This window comes from Somniosus microcephalus, chromosome 20 (assembly GCF_052327205.1).
Source record: "Somniosus microcephalus isolate GS21.2 chromosome 20, FLI_Smic_1.0, whole genome shotgun sequence".
Lineage (NCBI taxonomy): Eukaryota > Metazoa > Chordata > Chondrichthyes > Squaliformes > Somniosidae > Somniosus > Somniosus microcephalus.
Window position 1 is genome coordinate 62936172 of NC_141006.1, and position 21262 is coordinate 62957433.

The 21262-nt window shown below is 45.7% G+C and overlaps 1 protein-coding gene across 3 annotated transcripts in view; it reads left to right on the forward strand.

Moving 5' to 3' along the window:
• The window catches only part of LOC147103338 (cAMP-dependent protein kinase inhibitor alpha-like), a 164881-nt gene that overhangs the window by 135301 nt on the left and 8318 nt on the right, over nt 1–21262 (forward strand). For all 3 annotated transcript variants that reach the window (XM_085962821.1, XM_085962820.1, XM_085962819.1), the window contains one exon: nt 19929–20097. In XM_085962821.1, coding sequence (XP_085818947.1) covers nt 19953–20097 — 145 coding nt within the window. In that variant the 5' untranslated portion in view covers nt 19929–19952. The remainder of the gene's footprint in view (nt 1–19928; nt 20098–21262) is intronic.

Consider the following 21262-nt stretch of genomic DNA (forward strand, 5'->3'; position numbering starts at 1 on the left):
GGCAGGTAACATTCGCACCACAAAGTGCCAGGCAATGACTATCTCCAACAAGCGAGAGTCTAACCCCCACCCCATGACATTCAACGGCATTACCATCGCCGAATCCCCCACCATCAACATCCTGGGGGTCATCATTGACCAGAAATTTAACTGGACCAGCCACATAAATACTGTGGCAACAAGAGCAGGTCAGAGGCTAGGTATTCTGTGGCGAGTGTCTCGCCTCCTGACTCCCCAAAGCCTTTCCACCATCTACAAGGCATAAGTAAGGAGTGTGATGGAATACTCTCCACTTGCCTGGATGAGTGCAGCTCCAACAACACTCAAGAAGCTCGACACCATCCAGGACAAAGCAGCCTGCTTGATTAGCACCCCGCTCACCACCTTAAACATTCACTCCCTCCACCACCGGCGTACCGTGGCTGCAGTGTGTACCATCTACAAGATGCACTGCAGCAACTCGCCAAGGCTTCTTCGGCAGCATCTCCCAAACCCGTGACCTCTTCCACCTGGAAGGACAAGGACAGCAGGTGCATGGGGACACCGCCACCTCCAAGTTCCCCTCCAAGTCACACACCATCCTGACTTGGAAGTGTATTGCCAATCCTTCATCGTCGCTGGGTCAAAATCCTGGAACTCCCTCCCTAACAGCACTGTGGGAGCACCTTCACCACAAGGATTGCAGCAGTTCAAGGAGGCGGCTCACCACCACCTTCTTGAGGGCAATTAGGGATGGGCAATAAATGCTGGCCTTGCCAGTGACGCCCACATCCCATAAACGAAGAAAAACACACAAAAAAATTAAGGATCTACTGGTCGACAGGTGGGCTTTCCAGCTGCCCAATGGCAGACCCGTGGCAATATAACATCAGCCACAACATCGACTGGAACGGGGTGTAAGTCACATGCCTCCATTTTTTTGGAGTGCGACCGCTACATTTCTGCCAGGCAGGAGACCTCAAAATCTGAGTTACAAATCTAAGGGGGTAATTTTATAAGTCTGTTCTCCCAGCAGACATCCTTGTCCACATATTCAAAATTTGGATGTACGCTGTTCACAATTTTCCAAATATCCATTTTTTAATTTTTGGAAAATTGTGTGCAGTGTGCTTGGATTGCCAATGTGCATTGTCCACAGACAATGCTCCCTATCTTGAACACAAGCTCGTAAAATTACCACAGTGCCTGTATCCGAATATATTTGTTTGTCTCTGTTTCTGCAACCGTGTGACTGTATCTGTGTTTCTCTATCTGTGTGAGATGAATCTATGTATGAGTAACTAAATGGCTGTAATGTAGCCAGGGTACGAGACAGTGGCAAACAATAATGCATTCAAAATCTTGCTATTTCCAGCCTTTTTTAATGAATATTTTGATATCGGAAGACACTTTTAACAGGAGGCGTATAATCCAGGGATGATGTACAAGTCTTTTTCTCAACCTGCTGGGCTGGCTGAGGAAGCTGTCAAAATATAGTGAAGTTGCTGCTCAAAGTCTGCAATTTACACCCATTTTCAAAAGACCAACAATGAAACAGTCTTTGGTCCCTAGTTGCTGATTTATCCAATATACAGACTCAAATAGTCACCTCCCAGCCTTTAGCTTTCAGTTTTTAATCTTTGTGTGTAACAGTGAACGCGAAATAAAAATAATCAATTTCTGATGGCAGATTTGAAGCTAGTAGGTGAAGCAAAGCCTCTGTCAATGTATATGTTGTGGGAGCATCAAAGGACCTTGACGAATTAGTACATAGCTAACGATTAAGTGTTTCCAGGATATAATTGAGCTATAGTCCGTATACGTTTGCATAGTTGTATTCGGCTGGACCCCATTTTGCAGAAATGACAGTAAAAATAATTCCTCCGTTGATTGATTGTGGCTCTGAGTTGGACCATGGAGCACCAGTGCACTATAACACGGATTGATGTGAGCTTGTTTCTGTGACCGCTCACCATTTCATATCTCATCTATTCTATCATATTGAAAGGAACAAGTGGAAAAATGAAAGCGAATGATTCCCTCCCATTCCATATTTAGCCAATCTCGCGCATGTCCTAGCATCCAATAATGGCATTATTATATTGATAGTATACCGTCAGCAGCAAAGAACAGTACTTCCAGCTTGGGGAGCTTCATTAAAAGGCATGACGGTGGATAGGCAATGGCTAACATTTAAGGAACAAATTGCAACAGTTATACATTCCTTTCTGGCACAAAAACACAAAAGGAAAAGCGGCCCAACCATGGCTAACAAAAGAAATTAAGGATGGTATTGGATCCAAAGAGGGGTCATATAAAGTTGCCAGAAAAAGTAGCAAGTCTGAGGATTGGGAGCAGTTCAGAATTCAGCAAAAAAGGACCAAGAGATTGATAAGAGTGGAAAAATAGAGTATGACAGTAAACTTGCAAGGAACATAAAACCAGACTGTAAAAGCTTCTAAGAGTATGTAAAAAGAAAAAGATTAGTGAAGACAAATGTCAGAAACGGGAGAATTTATAATGGGGAACAAGGAAATGGCAGAGCAGTTAAACAAATACTTTGGTTCTGTCTTCAGAGGAGGACACAAATAACTTCCCAGACATGCTAGGGAACCAAGGGTCTAGTGAGAAGGAGGAATTCAAGGAAATTAGTATTAGTAAAAAAAATAGTGCTGGGAAAAATTAATGGGACTGAAGGCTGATAAATCTCCAGGGCCTGATAATCTGCATCCCAGAGTACTAAAAGAGGTAGCCATGGAAACAGTGGATGCATTGGTTGTCATCTTCTTCCAAAATTCTATAGATTATGGAACAGTTCCTGCAGATTGGAGGGTGGCAAATGTAACCCCACTATATTTAAAAAAGGAGGGAGAGAGAAAACAGTGAACTACAGCCTAACATCAGTAGTAGGGAAAATGCTAGAGTATTATAAAGGATGTGATAACAGGACACTTAGAAAATATCAACGGGATTAGACAAAACCTACATGGATTTATGAAAGGGAAATAGTGTTTGACAAACCTACTGGAGTTTTTTGAGGATGTAACTGGTAGAATAGATAAGGGAGAACCAGTGGATGTGGTTATTTGGATTTTCAGACGGCCTTTGATGAAGTCCCATATAAGAGGTTAGTGTGCAAAATTAAAGCACATGGGATTGGGGTAATATACTGGCATGGATTGAAAATTGGTTAACAGACAGGAAACCGAGTAGGAATAAATGGGTCTTTTTCGGGGTGGCAGGCGGTGACTAGTGGGGTACTGCAGGGATCAGTGCTTGGGCCCCAGCTATTCACTATATCAATGATTTGGATGGGGGAACCAAATGTAATATTTTCAAGTTTGCTGATGACAATTGTGAGTTGTGAGGAGGATGCAAAGAGGCTTCAAGGTGATTTAGACAAGTTGAGTGAGTGGGCAAATACATGGCAATTGCAGTATAACGTGGATAAATGTGAAGTTATCCACTTCGGTAGGAAAAACAGAAAGGCAGAGTATTATTTAAATGGTGATAGATTGGGAAATGTTGATGTACAGAGGGACCTGGGTGTCCTTGTACACCAGTCACTGAAAGCAAACATGCAGGTGCAGCAAGCAGTTAGGAAGGCAAATGGTATGTTGACCTTCATTGCAAGAGGATTTGAGTACAGGAGCAAGGATGTCTTACTATAGTTGTACAGGGCCTTGGTGAGACCACACCTGGAGTACTGTGTGCAGCTTTGGTCTCCTTACCTAAGAAAGAATATACTTGCATAGAGGGAGTGCAGCGAAGGTTCACCAGACTGATTCCTGGGATGGCAGGACTGTCGTATGAGGAGAGATTGGGTCGACTAGGCCTGTATTCACTAGAGTTTAGAAGAATGAGGGGGGATCTCACTCAAACGTATAAAATTCTGACACGGCTAGACAGACTGGATGCAGGGAGGATGTTTCCCCTGGCTGAGGGGTCTAGAATGAGGGGTCACAGTCTCCAGATACGGGGTAGGACATTTAGGACTGAGATGAGAAATGTCTTCACTCAGAGGGCGGTGAACCTGTGGAATTCTCTACTACAGAAGGCTGTGGAGGCCAAGTCACTGAATATATTTAAGAAGGAGATAGATAGATTTCTAGACACAAAAGGCATCAAGAGGTATGGGAGAGAGCAGGAATATGGTATTGAGATAGAGGATCAACCATGATCATATTGAATGGCGGAGCAGGCTCGAAGGGCCGAATGGCCTATTCCAGCTCCTATTTTTCTATGTTTCTATTAATGGCAGCATGCTGTTGATATTAAGGGGACACACTCTGCACCTCTAACAGTGCCCACGACAAGATCTTTTGTGAATCCTGAGGGCTACTGTAAGTGATGGTGCAAAATGTGAATCACCCTCTTAACTGACCCTCCAGTGGGCAAATAAAGACTACTGGTACATTGGTTAAAAATAAAGGAGAGGATGGTGCTCGGATGTCATGCATCTTGACTTTCCCACCCTCCCAAAACGACGAGATGCCAGTCAGCACTGGAAACACACGGGCAGCTCGCCAATAGAATGTAAATGAGGCCTGATCATCAAAATGGGCTGGTGTTCCAATTGTTCTCCCCACTGCCATCGATGAACCCCAAAGGTGAAAATTGATCCTGCAATGTTTGCAGATGGCCCTGATGCTCTGCTGAAAGATTTGTGTACACCTTGGGTTTTCTCAAGTTAACTGCTGGGGATATCCCGGCTCAGGAATTGTCTGCGACAACTTTCGGAAGTGAGGCCGAGTGTTCTTACTGACAGCTGAAAATGGCACACTGGATTAATAATATTAGCATCAACCGGTTTCAGCTCTTAAACTGCAAGTTCTAGGAGACTGTATGTTGTTAATTGACTATGAAACTGAAAAGAAGGGAAAATCAGTCAAGGCTCCTGCTTTTGATTGTCATCCAATGGTTGTTATTGGGAAATGCACTGAGTGAGGATAGGATTGGATTTGGCTGTGATTCACCCTGTGGTTGAATTGCCTGAGGAAGTTTTAAAGGCTAAATTTTCTGCCCATGGATAATTCATTGGTGGGAAATCTAACTCTCTAATGCCTCAGCTCGCGTGAATAATGGGCATTTGGTGAAGGTACTGGACAGTGGCCAAGACCCAGGAAACCTAACCCGACATGAGTCATTGCCTTAAGAAGGAGGAAAAGGAAAGAAAATTGGCAGAATAGAACCTGTTGATTAAAGCTGGAGTTAAAATCCACGCCTATGTCTTTCAAGGTATTTTACCAAGGCTGTATGCATAGGAATGCATAATAATGCATTAATTTTGTGATTATATATTTGCATCACTGATGGTGTATGCTGCACATTAGTTTTTCTCCCCTTTTCCTACCTTATCTGTCAGCCTTTCATCCTTCTGGAATACCAATCCCACCATCTTCTAGCTCTTAAATGAGCCTAGTGTCCTGGGTTCAACAACCATGCCTAGCAGCCTGTTTCAGTTGTTGATCATTCTGTGTAAAGAAAACATAGAAACATAGAAGATAGGAGCAGGAGTAGGCCATTCGGCCCCTCAAGCCTGTTCCGCCATTTAATGAGATCATGGCCGATCATCCAAATTCAGTACCCTGTCCCTGCTTTTTCCCCATATCCCTTGATCACTTTAGCCTTAAGAAATATATCTAACTCCAAAGCTTCCAAAAATGTGTCCTAAGTTTTCCCTTCACAACCCAGAACTTGTGCCCTCTTGCCCTACTATACTGGAATAGCAAGTTGCATTTGTGGCAAACATTGGCCATCTCCAAAAATAAAAAGTTCAACTGCCTCCCCATGAACTTCAACAGGACCACCATTGCCAAATCCTCCTCCCATTAACACCCTGGGAGTTGCCAATTATCAGAAGCTTAACTGGACCAGTCATATCAACACCATAGCTACAGGAGCTGGGCAGAGGCTGGGTATTCTGTGACTAGTAGCTCATTTCCTAGTCCGCAGGTACCCCTCCACCATCTAAATGGCAAAAGTCAGGAGTGTGAAGTGTGCAGTGACACAGCACTCGAAGCTCAACACCATCCAGGTCAATTTAATGAACTGAATGAAAATTAGTGGTGGCTGCATGCCAGAATTCCCCAGATATCCAGGATATCAGGATATGCAAAGCTCGCCACGGGAGCACTAAAGTTGATGATTTACCTCCATATATCTCCAACCCTATTGATGTGGACATCCTTCCCAATCATGCTGGAGCTGGATTGGTATTGGAAATACTGCAGAAATCCCAATCTGCCTCTTCCCTGCCTCCATCTGAGGAGCAGGTCAGAGGATCAGAAGTTAAGCATTTGGTATCACCTTTTGAAATGGAATTTACTTTACAAGTTTGCTCTACTGAATTGTCAAATAACCGTGGAAATGTCGTAAAGGGACCTGTATACTTCTCTTAATCTCTCATTACCACTTGTTACTGTTGCATTTTGTGCTTTAGAACTGTTGCTCAGAGGTAGTCTAGAAGCAAATATTGTGATATTCTGAAGTGACGTCATGAAGTTCTGCTCTCATGACTTTATGAATGGAAGTTGTAGGATGTGACTAGTGCTGAATATATTACGCACCACTTGCATTGACTGACTAGATTATTCATTTAAAAACACAATGGATTTCTGCTCTTTTACATATTATAGCTACAATGCCACTAAACTTGGATTTTTCATCTACAAATAAATAGATACTCAGTGCCCTGGATCTACGTTCCCCTATCCTGGAGAAATCCCATCCTTTGTGCTGAAACCTACCTCTCTCTCTCTCCCCCCCAGTGTGTCACACATTTCAAATGCTGCCCTTCACTGACATCTAATGAGGGCTGCCTCCAGCATTAATTCACTTGATTAATTACATCTCCTGCATCATAGTGTGCAGGCTGAAGGCGAGACTGGCTGTGGCTCTGGCCAGATGTGGGGGAAGACGCAGAGAATTAAAAAAAAAACACAAAAAAAAAACACATCAAGGTTGGGAGTGGCGAGGCCCGGGAGCATTCAAAGCTGGTTCCTGTTGTTTTCTTAAATGTGGTGATGTGCACAGGAGATCAGCAAAGTGTAACAAATCCAATCCACACAGTAACCCACAATGCGTGTTATTTATAAAAGGCTTCCATTCTGTGGTATGCGTTGCCTCTATTATTCTCCTGCTGGGGAGTTCTGATCTCCCTGACCTGTTACTTTAAATCTCATTTCAGAGGTTGCACTTCATATCACATTTAAAAGTGTCAAGGTATATTTTAAGAGAACAGCAGTCGCTTATTGCTGATTGCTGTTGACCCTGAACTTTATAAGCACTTTTAACCAGTCAACTTTCCTCTAACAGCAATTTACCTCTAATTGACTTCTGGATGTTCAGCAATTACATATGTGGACCTAGAAGGGTCAATTGCATCTCCTGCATCTAGTATGCAGGGTCAGCACCTGAGCAAAAGAATAGATACATTCTGCATTATATAGTATAACACTCCTATTACAAGTATCATGAGCAACACGACGAAAGGTCTGACTGCTCTATTTGCTGGATATATTTGTAATTACTTGATGTACTTAAAACATTTCAATTTGGGAAACCCAATTGGACTGCCTTTTAAAACTCCATTCGCCTCAGTGGATCTTCTTAGGCAGTCCCTCGGAACCGAGGATGACTTGCTTCCACATTAAAAATGAGTTCACAGGTGGCTGATGAGTCCAATGCGGGACCTACAGTCTCTGTCACAGGTGGGGCAGACGGTAGTTAAAGGGGCGGGTGGGTGGGGTGCTTGGGTTGACGTGCGCTGCCTGCGCTTGGCTTCCGCTTGCTCCCGGCAAAAAGACTTGAGGTGTTCGGCGCCTTCCCGGATGCTTCTCCACTTTGTGCGGTCTTGGGCCAGGGATTCCCAGGTGTCGGTGGGGATGTTGCACTTTTTCAAGGAGGCTTTGAGGGTGTCCTTGAAGCGTTTCCTCTGCCCACCTGGGGCGCTCTTGCCGTGCAGGAGCTCCGAGTAGAGCGCTTATTTTGGGAGTCTCATATCGGGCATGCGGACGATGTGGCCCATCCATCGGAGCTGATCGAGTGTGGTCAAAGCTTCGATGCTGGGGATGTTGGCCTGAGCAAGAACACTGACGTTGGTGCGCCTATCCTGCCAATGGATTTGCTGGATCTTGCGGAGGCGGTGTTGGTGGTACCTCTCCAGTGCTTTGAGGTGCCTGCTGTACATGGTCCATGTCTCTGAGGCATACAGCAGGGCGGGTATCACTGCTGCTCTGCAGACCATGAGCTTAGTGCTGGGTTTGAGGTCCTGGTCTTCAAACACACTCTTCCTCAGGCGACCGAAGGCTACACTGGCACACTGAAGGCGGTGTTGGACTTCGTCGTCGACGTCTGCCCTTGTTGACAGTAGGCTCCCGAGGTATGGAAAGTGGTCCACGTTGTCCAAGGCCTTGTCGTGGATTTTGATAATCGGTGGGGCAGTACTGTGTGGCGGGGGCAGGTTGGTAGAGGACCTTTGTCTTACGGATGTTTAGTGTAAGGCCTGTGCTCTCGTACGCTTCGGTGAAGGTGTTGACGATGGTTTGTGTCGTGTCCGGGTATCAATAATACTCAGACTGCAGGAGAACAATAAAACAGGTATTTACTGAACAGCGGGGAACTCAAGACTGAAATACAGAAGCCTGCTATGGCTTTATATACAGGGGTGGTCACTGCCGGTACTGCAATATAGAATCAGTTCTTCTCTTAAAGGTACATACACAACAATTCCTCCCCTTTTAGATAAACAGTACATAACATTCATTTACCAACTAAATAATAACTAATTACAATTACCTCTCTACTATATACATCAACTGAAATAATCATTTATAAGTTCAGTCTTTGAGGAGGCTTCCTGATCCTGACTGGATAGCGCCTTTCTCGAGTATCCTGTTCTTGCGGCAGAGTTGATTCTGGCTCATTGTCATTGGTTGGTTCGTCAGCTTCCAATACCACTGATTCTGAGGTAGACGCAATCTGTACTTCGGGTTGATTACCAGGTGCACCTGCTCGTGGTATGGGTTTGGCTTGTTCCTGTGACTCTAGAATCTGGTCAGCATAGCATCTCACGATGCTCTCTCCAACGTCCACTGTGTACATTAGTGGTCCCTGCTGCGTGCATATCGTTCCTGGCTGTCATTTTTCTGTTCGGTAGTCACGGGCCAAGACTGGTTGCCCTATCTTGAAGCTCCTGGTTGGCTTCTCATTGATGTGCTGGAATTGCTTATCCTCAACATCTCGTCTTATGTTTGGTTTGAGCAAATCCAGGCGACATCTTAGCCTTCGGTTGAAGAACATTATGGCTGGAGCTTGGTTGGTGACGGCATGTGTAAGCAAACAAGAAATTATCCACTTTTGTGTTGCAGTGGTATGTCGTCATTATGCATTGCCTTTATTGCCTTTTTAAAGGTCTGAACAAACCTCTCGGCCAATCCATTTGTGGCTGGATGATATGGGGCAGATGTGTAATGCTTCACCCCATTATTCCTCAGAAACCTCTGGAAATCCTCTGACACAAACTGTGGCCCATTGTCGGAGCAAATCTGTTCTGGCAAGCCAGTCCTGGCGAAGATGGTCCGTAGGACTGCAATAGTTTTCTCCGTGGTGGTGGAGGACATTTTGATGACCTCTGGCCATTTTGAATGGGCGTCCACAGCGATTAGGAACATTGAGTCCATAAATGGACCAGCAAAATCAATGTGTACCCGTTGCCATGGAGATGAGGGCCACTCCCATGGATGTAGCGGGGCCTGTGGTGGAGTGTTTTGGACCTTCTGGCATCCTGTGCATCTCTTGGTCATATCCTCGATTTCTTTATCGATTCCCGGCCACCACACAAACGCCCCGGCTAGGCTCTTCATTTTTACCCCTCCCAGATGACCCTCATGAAGCTCATTGAGCACTCTGTCTCTCAACTTGGGTGGAATTACCACTCGGGATCCACACATCAAGGTCCCCCGGCATGCTGACAGCTGTTCTCTCCTTGGCGAGAATGCTGGCAACAGTGAGTCGCCATGTGCTGGCCATCCCTTCGCCGTCAAATCATAGACCCGAGAGTGTGTCGGGTCATTTCGGGTTTCCTTCTCTATACTCGACTTTGTAACAGGTAGACATTCGACTATGGTCGCATGGAATATCTCAACAGGGTCCACTGCAGGTGCTTCCTCTACCGTAGGCAACGGTAGGCACGACAGCCCATCAGCGTTTCCATGCTGTTTCATACCCTTGTACTCTGTCGTACTGATGTGCCCCTAGAAAAAGTGACTATCTTTGCAGCCGTTGCGCCGTCATCACCGGAACGCCCTTCTTTGGGTTAAAAATGGAGACCAGGGGCTGATGATCAGTCAGTAGGGTGAATTTCTGCCCGTGCAGATAGTGATTGAACTTCTTCACCCCCCACACCAGGCTGAGGGCCTCCCTGTCAATCTGGGCGCAGTTACGTTCGGCTGAGGTTAACGAGCACGACGCAAAGGCTATTGGCCTCTCTGAACCGTCAAGGAATTTGTGTGACAGCACCGCTCCGATGCCGTAGGGAGACGCATCACATGCTCACCGAATCGGTAGTGTTGGATTGTAGTGGGCCAATACTTCTTTTGAAGTAATTAGGCATTTACATTTTTGAAAGGCACGCTTACACTCATCACTCCATTTCCATGTTACTCCAGTTTGCAGAAGGGCGTTCAGTGGGTGCAGAATTGTAGGTAAATTCGGCAAGAACTTATGGTAGTAGTTCACCAACCCGAGGAACGACCTCAGTTGCGACACATTTTCCGGTGCTGGAGCCTTGACTACAGCCTCAATCTTGTCCGGCGACTTATGCAACCCTTCCTCATCAATCATGTGGCCACAATACGAGATTTGTCTCCTGAAGAACTCGCATTTGGGGCGGTTGGCTCGTAGCCCATATTCCTGTAATCTCGTGAGCACCTGCTCCAGGTTGGCAAGGTGTTCACTGTCATTTTCGCCCGTAACCAGGATGTCGTCCAAATAACACTGGGTCCCCGGGATCCCTTGCAGGACTTGTTCCGTCGCCCTCTGCCAAATAGCCGGGGCTGATGCTACCCCGAATACCAGTCGATTGTACTGGTAAAGGCCTTTGTGAGTGTTTATCGTGAGGTATTTCCTAGATGCTTCTTCCACCTCCATTTGTAGATACGCTTGGGCCAGATCAATCTTTGTAAAGTGTTTCCCTCCAGATAGTGAGGCGAAAATATCTTCTATTCGTGGAAGTGGATATTGTACTGTGTGCAGGACTGGGTTCACAGTTACCTTGACGTCCCCACAGATGCGAACCTTCTTCGGTTCCCCAGGCGTGCTGCTCAATGATTTCTTCATTACAGGAATGATGGGTGTGGCCCACTCGTTCCAGTCCACCTTGGACAGCACACCCGAACGCTCCAGACTCTCCAGCTCTGCTTCAACGGCTGGGCGGATCGCGTAAGGTACCAGTCTGGCCTTAAAAAATTTTGGGTTTGCGGTATCTTCGATTTTTATCGTTGCCGTTACTCCTTTTAGAGTCCCAAGTCCTTGTTGGAACACCTCTTTCACGTCAGTTAGAATCTTTGACAGTCGTCCAGGTGTGACGTCATCATCCTTTTTATCAGTCACAGTTAGCGCCTGAATGGAATGCCAATCCAGTTGTGTTTTTCGGATCCATTCACGTCCTAATAATGGTGGTCCTCCACCTTGTAGTGTATATATAGATACAGTTTCTGTGTTTCCTTGCCGTTGTATTCAACTGGCACCCTTATTTTTCCTCTGGTGTAGACTTTTTGTCCCGTGTATGTCTTCAATACAATGGACGTGTCCTTCAAGGGTAAGTGTGGGAATAGCCGCTCATAGTCTTGTCGATTCATGACAGTTAGGGCTGATCCTGTGTCCAATTCCATCTTTACTGGGGACCCTGCTATCATGAGGGTGACCCAAATGGTTCGGTGATCCTCCTTTGCGATCACGTTGTGTAACTTTAGACAACTTAGTCTCCTGCTCCCGGAGTCCTTATCACTCTCCTGATCTTCCGAACTGCTGTCTGTCAATTTCTTTACTTTCTTGTACTTTTCCTTAGTAGTTCTTGTAGTGTTGGTTTTCTTTCCCGACCTGCAGACTCTTGCTATGTGTCCCATTTTCCCACATTGCCTGCATACTTTGTCCTTAAACCAGCAGTCCTTCTGATCATGGGTTGTTCTGCCGCAGCGATAGCACTTTTCTGCTCCAGACGCCATTTCGTTAGCGCTGTATTCTTGTGGTTTCTGTTGTATTTCCGCAGCTCCCCGTGCTGCTGCTTCGTAGGATACTGCCACGCTGAAAGCCTGTTCTAGCGTCAGGTCCTTTTCCGCAAGTAGTCGTTTCTGGGTTCCTTCACTGGAGCCCGCAGACAAACTTATCCCGTAAGGTGTCTGCCAGTCCTGCTCCGAACTGGCAGTGCTTCGATAACTTGCGTAGTTTCGTAAGATAGTCAGCATTGCTCTCATCTTTGTGCTGGTTTCTTTTATGGAACTTGAATCTTTCTGCTATCAGCAGCGGTGTAGGGTTTAGGTGTTCTTGTAAGGTATTAACAATCTCTTCAAAACTTTTCTCCATTGGTTTAGCTGGGGTAATTAAATTCCGCAATAGGCTGTACGTTCTCGCGGCCATCAAATTTAATAATACCGACGCCTTCTTTCCATCGGCCACCTCATTTGCCTCGCAGTACACTTCAATTCTTTCCACATACGTGGTCCAGTCTTCTACCTCGTTGTTGAAAGCAGTGATATTGCCACTCTTCGGCATCTTGAGTGATTTAAAATGGTGCCTCCCGCGCTTTTCCTTTTTCCCCTTGCTGCCACGCTGCTCCTAGCGTTCTACAGGGTAATGGCGGCGACCCGCGGCTTTGGCGCATTTCACTTTTCCTTCCCCTCGTTCTATCCTCTCCACGCTGCCCGGTTCTTGAGCACCGACCGCACCCTGTGCGCTCCACCCTCTCTCTCCCCTCCCGACGACGCTGCACGGCCCCTTTGCAGAGCCGCTCGATCGAGCCTGAGCCCGCCGCAGTCCGGAAGGGTCAGCGCACTACCTGCTACCAGCACGACTTGCTGGAACACCTCGACTGGGGAGCCAGGCCCAGCTCTCCACAGCCTCCCCTGCAACTCTCCGATGGATCCCTGGGCGGTTGCCCGCGGTCGATGCCCGCCGTTCTGACTTCGACCTCCAAGAAGCTTCTCTTCAGGGAAAAGATCCCCGTGAGGTGATGCAGTACTGCAGGTGAGTTCGAACCTGCCCGTCGCCAGTGTCGTGTCTGGGTATCAATAATACTCAGACTGCAGGAGAACAATAAAACAGGTATTTACTAAACAGAGGGGAACTCAAGACTGAAATACAGAAGTCTGCTATGGCTTTATATACAGGGGTGGTCATTGCCGGTACTGCAGTATAGAATCAGTTCTTAAAGGTACATACACAACAGTTTGGAGTTTGACCTCCGAGTGAGTGCAGGCGCAAGCGTCATCTGCATACTGTAATTCGACGACAGAGGATGAGATGCCCTTGGATCTGGACTGGAGGCGACGGAGGTTGAACAGTTTCCCATTTGTTCTGTAAATTAGCTCTACAGATTGGAGCTTACCGAGGGTGAGATGGAGCATTATAGCAAGGAAGATCAAGAAGAGCGTTGGTGCGATGACACAGCCTTGCTTGACCCCGGTTCGTACGTGAATTGGGTCTGTGATAGAACCGTTGGTCAGGATCATGACTTGCATGTCGTCATGAAGCAGGCGGAGGATGGTGACAAACTTTTGAGGGCAGCCGAATTTGAGGAGGATAAGTCCTCAGTGGATAAGTCTCTAACTTTGTTGGGTTCTTGTGAAGTTTTCTAATCATTAGTGGACTTCTTTGTGCATGGAGCGAGATGATTTGAAATGGGGAAAGAAGTGTACTCATTTTCAATATGATTCAGAATAAATAATAAAACAGCCATTTTTACATGTGGGGTGCAATTTAGCTGTTGTAGTACAGATTGTAAATGGCCTGTGTTTGCTGAGATGAATAGTTTTAAGAAGGAAAACATTTGCAATTTTACACCTTGTTAGTAACACTTGAATGTGGACAAGTTTAAATTAAAGAAGGATTTGTAATTATATAGCGCCTTTCACATCTTTGTGATGTCTCAAAGTACTTTTGAAGTTTAGTCACTATTATAATGTCCACAGCAGCCAATTTTCACACAGCAAGGTCCCACAAGAGCAACGAGATAAATGACAAGATCTATTTTGGTGGAGCCAGGACACTGGGAGATCTCCTCTGCTCTTCAAATACTGTTACAGGATAAGTTATGTCCACTAGAGAGGGCAGACTCTACCTCTGTTTAACATCGCATCCGAAAGACTGATACATTTTTTTTCTTAAATCTTTTTATGTTCATACCAGAAAATGCCAAGCATATTCTTGCGCGCCTGCACATTGACATTTATCAAAATTAAAATCTAGTTGTATGAATGATGTGCGATTGTAAGAGTGTATGTCAGTAAAATTGGAGGCTTCATATCAGATGGCATTAGGTTGTTTAACAAATGCTTGTAGAGTGCGGAGGAGTTCACTGAAGCAGGTAAAAATAACGAGAGATGTTTTTGCTGACATTGAATAGATTTTGCTGTCTTACATGGTAAACAGCAAATTTGTGTTGTGCATCGGGCACAGTTGGTTATTTTCATAAGTATACTTAAGTCATGATGACACATGTAAATTTTTTTAACCTAGCATTTGAAACGGGTAACAGCCATCAATAATTGATAAACCTGCTATACCAATTAATTACCTTATCTGCTGACAGTGCCAGAGCATTGTGTCATTCAGATTTTCAAAGTCTGGACTGAAGACTGATGTAATTTACAAGAGTACCCTTTTTATTCGGAGCTTTAATTTGCACTGAAAGGAACTATGGAAATGATCCAAATTGCCTTTACATGCATTACAAATGGGATTTTTGTAGAGGTTTTTGTAATTTGTAACCGGTTACTTTTAGTTACTGATATTCAGAGCAGTTGTATTGCATGTGTATAAATATTAAATAATTTGCTACTGTAATATGATCTGTACCGTTCACTTCTTTTAACTTCGGCTTGTTACCAACGAAATGCAATCCATGAGCTGAACAGGGTCACGTGGATTGTCACCTAATTGCACTTGGGTGATATATAGTTTACGGGAGTTTGTCTCCTTAGTCAGACAATTTTAAATTGGGTTCTCTCAATTAATGTACAATCAATAGTTAGCCAGCCTTGTGTTTAAAAATACTGTATCTCATTTATACAAGTTAATACTTCCTGTACTTGACTATGATTAACAAGTTACCTCAATAGTGATGCAGTAAGTATTTGAAAGGGAGTATATAAAAGAATCGGGAGAGGTGTGAGCTTGGCTCATTCTCATCTGAGTCAGAAGATTGTGGGTTCAAGATCCACTCCAGAACGTACACATCTAGGTTGACAGGTGGATGCAGTACTGATGGAGTGCTGCACTGTTGGAGGTGCCTATTTTCTATTTTCGACCACTGTTACGCTGAGGCTCCAACTGCCAGATGGTAGTTAATGGATCGCGTGGCACTGTTTTTGAAGAAGAGCGGGGGGAGGGGTTTCTTGGCAACGTGGTTAGCATTTATTCCTCCACCAACACCACAAAGCGGACTAACTGCCCATTGCTATTTGTGGGACCTTGCTGTGTGCAAACTCACTGCTGTGTTTCCTCACATAACCAAATTAATTGCCGGTGAAACACTTTGGGAAGTTCTGAGGACATGAACTGCAAGTTCTTTCCTTTTTCAAAGCACAGGGAAATGGAATTACAGCAGAGCGTTCCTCCTGAAGAGCTGGCACTGCACAGGCCCGGTGGGCCAAGTGGTCCCTTACTATGCTGTAAATTTTACGGGTCTCCGTGTATTTTATCAATGTCTGCATTACAAGCCAGATAATTCTGATGTAATGAAACTACCAATTCTACGGAGCCCAATTTGTGGGGGTGGGGGGGGTTGGTGAACTGTGCATTTCAGTGAAATTTTCTATAATAGCATTTTGGAAGAGTTTAGAATAAAAGAACGCATGGAATAGCAAAAAGCTATTCTTCCCATCAAGTCCATTTTTTTTAATTTTTTTTTTTATACAGAGCCTGTTCAATCTACCTCATCAGGGACTCTACATTAAACATTTAGGGGGAGAAATTCGGTGGAGCCGCAAACGGGGCGCCAAGCTCGCCTGGGCGCCGGAATTAGCGCAGCGATCGGAGCAGTTGCGACCGCCGGAAATTCAGCTTGAACGCCCCAAGAGGGACACGGGGCGAGGCTCGAGGCGCTCCGCGTCCCTCTTAGGGCGCTGAAACTGAATATCGCAGCGCAACGTGCCGCGGTACTGCAGGCCTTCCTCCTATTCTTAAGGGGGAGGGGCCTGCACCAGCGCAATCGGAGATCGCGAGTGCCGGCAAAAGAGCCCGGCACCGAGGAGAAGTGCCGGGCTCAAACAGCCGGCAATGCCGCGGGGGGAGATCAGGAGGCAGGGGACGGGGGTGCTGGCAGGCGGCCGCCGAAAAAACGGCCGCCCCGCACCTCCACCTTAATTTGTGCCACTGCCGCCACAGGTGGGCCCCGTGAACCGGGCGCGATTTGCGAATGGCGCTACAGAGGCGGGCGCTACCGAATATCGAGATCGGGGCGCTGCGCACACTGACGTCATCGGTGGCGGCGCAGCACAACAGGCTAACGCCACCATTAGCGCCCCAGCTAAATATCGCGGGAGGCGTGGCCAGTGGCACTAAAGCCACTGAGTGCTCTCTTCGGGCGCTAACTGGTGGCGCAGCCCACCGAATTTCTAGGCCTTAATCTCATGCAAAAGTCCCCCATTACCACCCCCCCTCCCCCCAATGTTACCGGCCCCTGTGACTATCCAGGTCATAGTGTGTGCAATAATCGGGTGTCTTAGTGAATAGTTACACTAACATTGTCAATGACTAATTGACAAATTTAAATGAAGTGAATCATTGAATTCCCATCTGATCAGCTCATATCAAAATCAAATCAAATCAACTTTATTGTCATTGTTAGTGCACAAGTGCAGTACAACGAAATGTAGGCTTGCGGCTCCCGAGAGTGTACATTTAGATTAAGACATTTAAACATTCAACATTCATTTGGCTTGTAATACATTAACATAGACATAACCATAATAAAGTGCATTGGCAGATGTGCAGGCTTTAGAGTTTATTTGTGGAGTTCAGTAGGATGACAGCCCTGGGAAAGAAGCTGTTCCTAAATCTGGTCGTTCGGGTGCGAATGCACCTGTAGCGTCTCCCAGATGGCAGGAGGGCGAACAGACTGTGGCTGGGGTGGGTAGGGTCTTTGATGATGGACCGTGACCTCCGTAAACAGCGTTTCTGGTATATGTGCTCTATGGTCGGTAGCCGGGTGCCGGTAATGTGTTGGGCAGTTTTGACTACCCGCTGCAGGGCTTTCCGGTCATGGTAGCTACAGCTGCCATACCATACTGTGATACAGTTCGTCAGGATGCTCTCTATTGTGCAGCGGTAAAAGTTAGAGAGGATCAGGGGTGACAGGTTACATCCCTTCAGCCTCCTTAGGAAATATAGGCGCTGCTGGGCCTTCTTCACCAGAGAGGAGGTATTGAGGGACCAAGAGAGGTTTTCCGTGATGTGGACTCCGAGGAACTTAAAGCTGTCCACCCTTTCCACCACAGCCCCATTGATGTGGATGGAGGTGTGACTTCCGCCTTTAGACTTCCTGAAGTCCACAATGATTTCTTTGGTTTTCTTGATGTTAAGGGCCAGGTTGTTATCGGCGCACCACTTCACGAGATGCTGGACCTCCTCCCTGTAGGCTGACTCATCGTTGTTGGTGATCTGGCCTACTACCGTGGTAGCATCCGCAGACTTGATAATGGTGTTGGAACCATGAACAGCCACACAGTCGTGGGTGAAGAGGGAGTAGAGGAGGGGGCTCAGCACACATCCTTGTGGGGCCCCCGTGTTCAGGGTTGGGGGGGGGGAGGTGTGGTTACCTAATTTGACAGACTGGGGTCTGTTTGTTAGGAAGTCCAGGGTCCAGTTGCAGAGGGAAATGTTCAGGCCAAGAGTGTGGAGTTTGGTGGCCAGCTTGTTGGGGACGATAGTGTTGAATGCTGAGCTGTAGTCTATGAACAGCATTCTGATGTAGGTCTCTTTACCATCTAAGTGATTTAGTACAGAGTGTAGAGCAGTTGTGATTGCATCCTCCGTTGATCTGTTTGCACGATAGGCAAACTGGTGTTGGTCAAGAGAGGCGGGAACACTGGCTTTGATGTGAGCCAGGACCAGTCTCTCTCAACACTTCATTATGATGGGTGTGAGTGCGACAGGTCGATAGTCGTTCAGGCACGTCACAGCCGTTTGTTTTGGCACAGGAATAATGGTAGCGGTCTTGAAGCATGTAGGGACTACTGCCTGGGCCAATGACAGATTGAAGATGGTGGTGAAGACATCAGCCAGCTGATCACATTCCTCGAGTACCCGTCCAGGGATGCTATCCGGTCCAGCAGCCTTTCGTGTGTTCACTCCGCGTAGAACACCCCTTACGTCGGAGGTCGACAGAGTGAGCACCTGGTCTTCCGGGGGTGGCAAGGCTTTGGTAGCCGGCTCCCTGTTGTCCCTGTCGAAGCGAGCGTAGAAGTTGTTAAGCTCCTCCGGAAGGGAGGCATCGCTAACCAGGGGGCTGGTGTTTTTACTCTTGTAGTCAGTGATGGACTGGATGCCTTGCCACATACGCCAGTGGTCCGAGTTGTTGTGGAAGTGATCCTCTATCCGCAGTGTCTGTTTCCTTTTGGCAGTCCTGATATAGCAGGAGGCCTGATACAGAAGTTTATTTACACTGACCTGGTCACTCAGATCCTAATATATCAAACACTTTTTTAAAATAAGTAAATAAAAATAAAGAAATCTAGATGAAGAGCCAAGGCACTTCGTGCAGGACGCCATTAGAGTTGACAAGAATAAACCAGATGCTGAGATGAAATAATGATTAGATAATCCTCAACTTGGATTTTATAAGTCTGTGGATTGTAGAAATAAAAGCAAATTGATGGAGGGGAAAGAATTTCAGTGTTGAAGTCCTGCAGAAAAATGAAAGAGTAAGAGATGGTGTGACTGTTAAAATAAAAAGCAAACCCTGTAATATATATATTTGGTTTACTTGAGAAAGGATGGAATCTCTCATTTCAGGTATGCTGAACTCAGCTAACAGACTCTCAAACATATTATAAGTCCTCAAAGGAACATGTTCAATTGAAACTATGCGTCATCCCAAATTGGAACCTTACAAAAAAGGATTGTTGCTGTTTTAGGGAAACTGCCACATGAGCTGCACATGTCAATGAAGTCAGCTACAGTCACCACAATGATACTGTCATTGTTTGAGTGATGTCATTGTCCCTTGTTTTGACAAAGGAAGAGTTTCTTTACAGTTTTACAGTAACAACACTGCCGTTTAATGTGCTTGTTTAAAAGCATATGTGGCTCAGTAACATTGGGGCTGTGAATTCAATGTGAATCAATTGTACTTGTTAAACAGATGGTGCATCTGGTCTCCTGTGGCTGTTGAAAACGGTGCATTAGGCCTAGATTTGTGATTCAGTCCTGTGTGTGTCCCCAGCTCCTCTGCCTCTTGCCTCCTTTGCATCTTCCTGCCCTCTGCTCCGCCTTCAGTGGCAGAGCTTTCAGCAACACCCCATAACCCTTCCACGTTACTTCCTCTTTCCCCGCCTTCAAAAGCCTCCTTAAAAACTTTTTTTTTTTTTTTTTTGATCTTGTATCCACCACTTCTGTGTCTGTTTACTTTTGCCTCTGTGAAGTGCTTTGGGATGCTTGCTGATGTTGAAGGCTCTAAATAAGAGCAAGTTGTTGGAAGTACTTCACTTTGCTTTGTGGTGTGTTTTCAGGTGGTGTAAGGACATTGTGCTGCAATGACTGAGGTGGAGCCTGTGCTGGACTTTGCAACGTCTGGACGGACAGGCCGAAGAAATGCTTTACCTGACATCCTGGGCTCGCCTGCTGGGGTCAGTCCATCAGAACTTCCCATGAAACTGGCAGAACTATCCATAAACGCAGGTATGATGACCTGTCTTGCGTCCAGTCCTGTGTGCTTTTTGAGAGGAATTCATGTAGCTACGGACACAATTGCTGTTGCGTGCACGGTCGAGCTTTTATTTGAATTTTTTTTTTTATTAATGCGGCAATTATATCCAAATAAAAAGCAACATTACTCATTCAAATGAAAATTCCCTGGTGTAAAATTGAGTAGTTTCATCACAAAAAACAGTTTTACAGGCCACTGCACTCTGGCGAAGGAGTAGCAAAATAAGTTTGCTTCATGCATGAATTGTTTTTTCTTTACTCATTTCTATGACATTAAATTCCTATTTAAAAATAAGCTGCTCTTCTTGTGCTTACCTTTTCTTTAGCTGCAGTGCACCCCAGTGATTGAAGCTGGTATTACTACTTTGACTTTATTCTAAATGTTTCCTCCCCTCTCTCCTGATGGCACTAACTCTTGCAGTAAACAGCTTCATGGACAACAGGTGCCCTCTGGTACTTGGCCAACTGGCTATCCTTCATGTATAGGCTAAGAGGGGCATCATGTCCCTTTCTCTCCTCCGCAGATTCCCGCCTGCAACATGTTTCGGCAGGAGTCACTGCATAGCAATCTGGATTGGGGTACCTTGCCTAATTTTCCCCCTCCTTCACCAATTCCAAGTTCTAAACTGGTGCCCTGAGATCAGCTTACCTAGCAGACAGCTTCTGGTCTTTGTGACAGTGTGCAGAAAGTTTCTTTGTGTTACTTTTATTGTAATATTATTGTTTATCCTTCTTTAATACAAATGGTTTAAAAACAATTTCATACAGTGCAAAAAGATTTAGCTTAGTTTTAAAGAGGCATTGCTTTCATGAAAAGTGTTGGTAATGTAAGACTATCTAGAACAGAAAGTCCAACAGCCTGACCCAAAGATTATCCACACCTACCCAACTTTTCATAATATCCCTCAATCCCTACTTGTTTCTTGAACCCATTCTGTTTGCTTTAGAGGCCTTTCCTCGTAGCCTATTCCACAATTCTATGCTCCGAGTTAAAATGTTCTACATTTTCTAGATGCATTGCTGGTCATCTTCCAGAACTCGATAGACTCTGGAACGGTACCCATGGATTGGTGGGTAGCTAATGTTACCCCACTATTCAAAAAAGGTGGTAGAGAAAAGGCGGGGAATTATAGACCGG